Source organism: Mirounga angustirostris, unplaced genomic scaffold (assembly GCF_029215605.1).
Source record: "Mirounga angustirostris isolate CCGP_5_RB_7025 unplaced genomic scaffold, mMirAng1.0.hap1 SCAF_5, whole genome shotgun sequence".
In the NCBI taxonomy this organism is placed as follows: Eukaryota; Metazoa; Chordata; class Mammalia; order Carnivora; family Phocidae; genus Mirounga; species Mirounga angustirostris.
In genome coordinates, this window is record NW_026991713.1 from 61,742,540 (window position 1) to 61,750,829 (window position 8,290).

Genomic DNA, 8,290 nt, shown 5'->3' on the forward strand with positions numbered 1-8,290 from the left:
ATAGAATTTTGAATGTGTGTGGGAGAGAGAGTCTACCCGGCTATATCATCTTTCACTATGCCATCTTTCCTGGACTCTATTAAATAGTCCCATTGCATTTATGCTCTTTTGTTTTTGTTTTTAATTTGTTTTCATCTTTTTCTGATTTGGCCTGGAGCCAAAAACGGAAGTCTTATTAACAGAGTCGAGAAGTGTCAAGACCCACAAATGACCCTGAGAAGCAATTAAACTGAAAAATAAACCCATTAACCAGAACTGAAACAAAAGGTGAACTACTTATCCAAACTTAGGCAAAGGGACAGTTCTTTCTCCCCTGTCTCCCCCAAAGCCTGTGAGGAAAGGGGGTCTGAAGCTGGGCCGCCTCCTCCTCCAACTCACTTTCTGCGTCAAATAGTATGGGTCAAAGTCCTCCAGGGGAACTGCGACCAGGCCTTGTGGGATGTCCCCATAGATGAAAGGCAGACTCTTCCCTGCCTCCAGGTCACTGTTTGGCTTGGGCTTGCTGTCCTCATCGTCTTCCCGATGACTGCCTTCGGCCTTGGGTGGTTTCTTGAGCTTGCTCTCAGCAATGCGCCTCTCGATGTTTGCCAGCGACTCAGGGGTGAAAGGCTTGAAACTATCAGGGCCTGGTGGTGCGAGCAGCCGCGCTGCCATCTTCTCATCCTGCAGCAGCTTCGTTAGTTATGCTGCGTCCGGGACAGGTCAGCTCTGGAAGAAAAGGCAACACAGACAGCAGTAATCAATCGCCGCTCTGAAAAGAGGCCAGACCAAACCATCTCACTCTCACCCTTTGTTCATAACCTCAGCAACACCCAGTTGTTTCCGTGACATGGTTATTTTTCTCTTCAGAAAATCTGTGGCGGGAACGGGCTAGGTGAGGCCCATCACCAGCCCTCAGGGGAATGGGTAGCCAGGGAGATGGAAAGATGGGAGGCTCCTGAATTGCTAGCTTTTCTTACTTACTTACACACCACTCACCGTTTCCAACCACATACAACTACAAAGATGCATTCCATTTCCCTCAAGGAACTTCTATTCTAACTAATAAGGCATATTTAACATTACCTAGGGGCACATGTTGGCTTTGGAATCCTTATATGCCCTAGTCACCTTCCTTTCCTGGAACTCTATTCCCTAAAGAAATACTCTTCCTTCCGGGGCGCTTGGGTGGCTCAGTCGTTAAGCATCTGCCTTCGGCTCAGGTCATGATCCCGGGGTCCTGGGATCGAGCCCCGCATTGGGCTCTCCCCTCTGCGGGAAGCCTGCTTCTCCCTCTCCCACTCCCCCTGCTTGTGTTCCCTCTCTCGCTGTGTCTCTCTCTGTCAAATAAATAAATAAAATCTTAAAAAAAAAGAAATACTTTTCCTTCCAAATACAACACAAGGGCAAACCGTCACTCTTTTCAAATTTCAGTTTCAGAAAACACCAAACTTTGGAGGCACAAAATATAGATAAAAGAGCTTCCATCTACTTTGGCTCTTCCATTTCAAATTATTTTTCAATTCACCAAGATGTGTAAAGTCCATCTGGTACAGAGTCCAGAAGTACCTCTTTGATGACTAAGATCCCGCCAGGGACAACTGGGGGTGGGGCAGGGGGAAGCAAATGGCAGAGGAATCTCTGAGAACTTCTGAAGCAACAGCACTGCAGTGCCCACCGCAGGGTGAAGGATGGCAGAGAGTCCCGCCTGCAGCCCAGAGGGGCTCAAACCAGGAAGGACACAGTGAGAACAGAACAACAAACCAAACTTCGCTTCTAAAAGGAAAAATGAAGTAGGGCCATACTAGAGCCAATGACTTCTAAGCATGGGATTTGAAAAGCCCATTTCCATGTTCATACAGAATCCTGGGTTATTTAAAACATGCCTTGAGGGGCACCTGGGAGGCTCAGTCATTAAGCGTCTACCTTTGGCTCAGGTCATGATCCCGGGGTCCTGGGATCGAGCCCCACATCGGGCTCCCTGCTCTGCGGGAAGCCTGCTTCTCCCTCTCCCACTCCCCCTGCTGTGTTCCTGCTCTCACTGTCTCTCTCTGTCAGATAAACAAAATCTTAAAAAAAAAAAAAGAAAGAAAAAGAAAAAAGAGGCCACCTCTTGATTTCAGCTCAGGTCATGATCTCAGGGTCCTGAGATTGAGCCTCCTGTCGGGCTCCGCGCTCAGCACGGAGTCTGCCTGAGATTCTCTCTCTCCCTGTCTTCCTCTGCCTCTCCCCAGCAAAAACACCCACCCACACATACACACACTCTCTCTCTCTCTTTCTCTCTCTCAATAAATAAATAAATTCTTTAAACAAAACACACCTTGAAACAGGGGAATCCCTAACATCAAAAACAACAGTGTTTGGTGCCTGTCACAAAAGGACCCAAGCAGGTGAGTCTTACCATGAAAGCTTTAGGGCTTTACCAGCACTTCATCTGGTGCTCATGGTGCTGCTTTTGCCGTTAGTTCTGTGAGCTCCACAAAGACAATCTGGGAAATTTTTTTTAAAAGGATAAAGATTGTTCTTTCCCTCCTACTTAGCCCTCAGGGTCCACTTCAAGGCAAGTATCCATAAAACTCAAGGCTCCTCAAGAGAACAGTAGTAGAGTTAACTCTAAATAATTTGAGAGTGCAATACCCAAGGGCTCCTTTCATAAACGCACCCTCAGAGACCCCAGGTTTCTCTAGCGGTAGTGACTGCTAAGTGTTGCAGAGGCAAGTGTGCAGTGTCTCTGTGTGGGCTGGTCAGCTCACTCCCTTCCAGCATGGGACTAATGATGCCGGCACCACAATTCGGCCCCCACAAAGACCAGAGAGCTCCACGCTGCGCTGGAAAAAACCCACTGTTCCACAGACCGTGGGGTCCAAGAAATGATTTTCACATATGAAGCACAGAATTTTTGAGAACCAAGGGATTTTACAGATACAGTCCATTTCATTTTATAGATTAGGAAACTTGGGGTCCTAAGAGATTGGACAACTTGCTCAAGGTCACAGGGCCAGGATAAAAATCACAACCAAAGTGCTCTGACTCTCCAACTCATATTTCTCTTCTTGTGACCAGTGCCAGTCACCCACCCTCCTGTCCTACTCTAATTCCCACTACTCCCAGCAGGAACAGTCTGGATCATCAAGTAAATCATAAGCAAATGCCAATAGTTTTGCTGATCTAAGACTTTATTCAGAACGTTTTCCTCAGGCTAGAATTCCTTTTCTCTCATTCCTTTCCTCTTCTCTATCTCTGAATTGTCTCCAGTAAATGCCCACTCCTCCACACAACCTTCCCACCAGCTGCAGCCTTTACTAATTTATCATGATCTTAGCTAACGTTTATCTACCACTTACTATGTTTCAGGCACTGTTCCAAGCACCTTGCTTCTATTAACTCATTTAATCCCCAGGACAACATATGAGGTATCATTATTCTTCCTTTTTTCTTAAAAAGGAAGAGAAAACAGAGACACAGAGACATAATACAGCCTGACCAAAGTTACACAGCTCAAAATGACAAATCAGGATTCAAAACATCCTATTTGCCCTTGTTTTGGCTCTTAGTCATTGTTGAATTGTATCCTATAAATTCCCAGAGGGCAAGCGTGGTGCCTTAAACTACTTCTGTATCCCTTTCACAAATGATAGGATTATGCTTGAAACCCATAATTAGTTCAAATACCTGGGACCTCTTGGCTCTCACAGTCACGCTCATCCTCGACCCTGGGTCACCCTCAGTTCCTATTTAGAGGACAAAGAATACTGCAAGAGTTGTTTCCACATGGAAGCAACCCAAGTATCCATCGAAAGATGAATGGATGGGGCACCTGGGTGGCTCAGTCGTTAAGTGTCCGCCTTTAGCTCAGATCATGATCCCAGGGTCCTGGGATCGAGCCCCACATCGGGCTCCCTGCTCAGCGGGAAGCCTGCTTCTCCCTCTCCCACTCCCCCTGCTTGTATTCTCTCTCTCGCTGTCTCTCTGTCAAATAAATAAAAATCTTAAAAAAGTTTTTTTTAAAGAAAGATGAATGGATAGAGAAGTTGTGGTATACACATACACACACACACACACACACACACACTGGAATATTACTCAGCCATAAAAAAGAATGACATCTTGCCATTTGCAACAACACAGATAGACCTAGAGGGCTTAATGCTAAGTGAGATAAGTCAGAAAAAGACAAATACCATATGATTTCACTTATATGTAGAATCTAAAACAAACAAATAAACAGCAGAAATAGACCATAAACACAGAGAACAAACTGATGGTTGGCAAGGGAGGAGCAATGGGGGGATGGGCAAAGTGGATAAAGGGGAGGATGAGATATAGGCTTCCAGTTATGGAATGAATACATCACGGGGATGAAAGGCACAGCATAGGGAATAAGGTCAATGGTATGGTCATAGTGTTGTATGGTGACAGATGGTAACTACACTCATGGTGAGCACAGGTTAGACTTGTCCAGTCACTATGCTATACACCTGAAACTAATGTAACACTCCGCATCAACTATGCTCCAATTGAAAAAAATGAATATACTGCAAGAGGCAGTGACTGAAGATGCTGACAAAGCCTGTGACCTGACTGTACACCCCTGCGTTCTTCAAAGGTCAAGCTGACCAAGGCTAAGTCCTCTGCCTTTGTTTCCAGATCCTGTTTCCTCCCGCCTTCTCCAAGACCATGGTCCCTCAAGATCCCAGCTCCCCCTCACAGTCTCAATCTTTACTTTTCCTTTCCTACTTCTGTATCTTCTCCCTTTATATCTCCTGCCCTGCTCTCTCTCCATATGGCTTAAGATCCTCATTCCGTTCTATGTTATCCTGGTTCTATCTACAACTACAGTCTCTTCTTCTCTAAGGGCTGGCCTTCTGCACTCTTTCTGCAACACTCTTTTAGGGATCTCATCTACTCAACATAATCTGTATATGGGTGACTTTCAGATTTTGATCACCAGCCCTAATTGTTCTCCTGAGTCTCACAACTGCTTGTCACCATTTCAAAATTAAAGCATGTAAAAAACCATTCATCTCTTCCCAAACTGATTCTTTTCTCCTGGCTTTCTTAATTCTGTTATTAGAGCCATCATTTTTCCAGCCATCTAGCAATGAATCTCAGTCATCTTTGCCCTGTCATCCTTTGCTGTCCTTGCCCAACCAGTGACTAGCCTTACTAATTCTTCTTTCTTCTGAGTTTCCACTTTCAACAGTATCACCGGCATCCAGGTCCCACTGCAACGGTCTCCACTTGTAGACCAGTCCTCAGACTACCAGGCACATCTCTGCTTCCATTTTGTCATTTCCCTCCCTCAAACCTACCAGACTTATAGGACACCATCCAAACTTCTGCCACTCTACTGCCATTCAAGATCTTCTACAACTTTACACTTCTCAGACATTCTCTTCTACTCTTCCCTGCAAGAACATCTACTCTGGTGACTGTTTTTTGTTTTGATTTTCTAGGCTTTTTTTCTTAAGGTAGAACATGATAAAATATATAGATCTCAAGGCACAGATTGGTTATTTTGTGTGTGTGTGTGTATATATATATATATATATATATATACCATATATATATATATACCTGTGTAACCACCGCCCAGATTAAGTTATAGAAGATTGATTCTAGCAGCCAGACAGCTCTCTTGAGGTCTTTTGTCAATAAGCACCACCATGACCACTAACCTAGCAAAGGCTAGTCTGCCGTCTATCTCTATCTCATCTATCTAGATTAGTTTGACCGGTTCCTGAACTCATATAAGTAGAATATAAAGTACTCTTCAGGGTCTGGGTTCTTTCACTCAACATCTTTTCTATGAAATTTATCTTTGTTGTGTCTGTACCAGTACTTCATTCTTTTTATTGCTGGGCAGTATTCCATGTATGAATCCAGCACAGTTTATCCATTTTACTTTGATAGACATTGAGGTTGTTTATTGTTTTAGGTTATCATGGACAAACGCTGCTAAGGACGTTTTTGCACATGTCTTCTGGTGGCCGTATGTGCTCATTTCTCTTCAGGTAGAAACAGGAGTGGAATGCTGGGGTTAAAAGAGGACATGTGTTTGTCTCATTTGATAGTACCTCCAGAAATGTAAGAGGGTTTTAATTGCTCTGTATCTTCACCAAACTTAGAAATGACAGTCTTCTTTATCCATCCTTTCTAGTGGGTATGTATAGAGGTACTGCACAGTTTTTTAAAAAATAATTTACTGAGGTGAAATTTATATAACATAAAATTAACCATTTTAGAGTGAACAACTCGTGGCAATTAGTACACTCACAATGCAGCGCAATTACCATGTCTATTTCGTTCCAAAACATTTCCATCACTCCAGAGTAAAACCCTTTACCCAGTAATTAGTTTCTCTTCATTACTCTTCCTGTCCATTCCCCACCCCTGCCCTGAGCTTCTGGCAACCATCAGTCTGTGTTCTATCTCTCTTGATCTATTCTGGATATTCATACAAACGGAATCTTACAATAAGTAATCTTTTGGGTCTGACTTCCTTCACTTAGCATGTTTTTGTTTTTAAAGATTTAATTTATTTATTTGAGAGAGAGAGAGAGAGTTCACGAGCGGGGGTGGGGCGGGCAGAGGGGGAGGGAAAGGGACAAGCTGACTCCACTCTGAGCGCTGAGCCTGATGTGGGGCTCCATCTCAGGACCCTGAGATCATGACCTGAGCCAAAACGAAGAATGGGACACTTAACTGACTGAGCCACCCAGGTGCCCCTTAGCATAACATTTTTGAAGTTTATCCACAAGGGAGCATGTATCATCAGTACTTCACTCCTTTCTATGGATGAATAATGTTTCATTATATGTGTCATAATTTGTTTATTCATTTATCCATGGATGGACATTTGGGGTCTTTCCATTTTGGAGCTATTGTGAATACTGTGTGCACATGTACTTATTTTAGTTCCTGTTTTCAATTCTATTTTTTTTTTAAGATTTTATTTATTTATTTGACAGAGAGAGAGAGAGTGCTCAAGAAGGGGGAGCAGCAAGCAGAGGGAGAGGGAGAAGCAGATTCCCCATGGAGCAGGGAGCCTGATGCACCTAGGAGTGGAATTGCAGGGTCATATGTAACAGCATGTTTAACTTTTTGAGGAAATGCCACTTTTTCCACAGTGGCTGAGCCATTTTGCATTCTCACCAACAGTGTAAGGATCCAATTTCTCCATATCCTATCCAACACTTACTTTCCTTTTTAAATTTTTTTTAATTTAAAAAAATTTTTATTACAGTATTACAGCCATCCTAGTGGGTGTGAGAGATGTTTTCATTGTGGGTTTTGGTTTGCATTTCTCTAATGACTAAAGAGGTTGAGCAGTTTTTCATATTTGCTGGCTTACTGGAGTTTTAATTTGCTTTTCTCTGACGGTATTGAGCACCTTTTCATATGTTTATTGACCATTTAGATATCCTCCTTGTGAAATGCCAGTTTAAGTCTTTGGCCACTTTTTTCTATTGGGTCACCTGCATTTTCTTATTGAATTGTGGGAGTTCTTTGGATATTTTCCATACAAGTCATCTGTCAGATATATCTCAAATGGTTTTTCTCCTTTTTATGTTCTTAATGGTGTCTTTTGATAAAAAGTAGTTCTTAAGAACTGAAAACAGGAGGGGCACCTGGGTGGCTCAGTTGGTTAAGCGTCTGCCTTTGGCCCAGGTCATTATCCCAGCGACCTGGGATAGAGTCCCGCATCAGGTTCCATCTTCTCTTTCATGTTTTCTTTGTTCTGAGAAATCTTTTCTTATCCCAAGGTCATGCAGCTATTAGCCTATGTTTTTTCTTTTAGAAGCTTCATTGTTTTAGCTTTCTTATTTAGATTTCAAATAATTTGGAATTGATTTTTGTTTGTATAAGATAGAGGTCTAGGTTCTTTTTTTCCCCCCACATGGATATCTAATTGACCCAGTATCACTCAATAAAAAGGCTGGTCACTGCTATTTTCATTGACTTCTAAATATACTTTTGTTTTTTTGTTTTAAATCTCCTGACCTCTTTCTTTCCTTTTCATCTAAGTTCTATTCATCCATTTAAACCAGCTTAAATTCTTCTTCTGAGGAAACTGTCTTGCAAAAAGTAAAAATAAACTTTTTAGATTTAGAAGGGAGTTAGAGACCACCTAGTCCAACTTTCCTTACTTTACAGATATGAGAACTTTCTAGTAAGCGAGAAAGGCTGTTATCTAACTGCTAATTAATGGCAGATGTAGAGCTGGGGCACAAGTCTCTTGGCCTCCAACATAATACTCTTTTCACCATACCACACAGCCTCTTAAGCAATGCACCTTGCCCATCATACC

At 42.8% G+C, this 8,290-nt stretch overlaps 1 protein-coding gene across 3 annotated transcripts in view; it reads right to left on the bottom strand.

Moving 5' to 3' along the window:
• The window catches only part of SCN8A (sodium voltage-gated channel alpha subunit 8), a 118,723-nt gene extending 118,060 nt beyond the window's left edge, over positions 1-663 (bottom strand). For all 3 annotated transcript variants that reach the window (XM_064591230.1, XM_064591229.1, XM_064591231.1), the window contains exon 1: positions 379-663. In XM_064591230.1, coding sequence (XP_064447300.1) covers positions 379-654 — 276 coding nt within the window. In that variant the 5' untranslated portion in view covers positions 655-663. The remainder of the gene's footprint in view (positions 1-378) is intronic.
• Between the last annotated feature and the right edge of the window lie 7,627 nt (positions 664-8,290).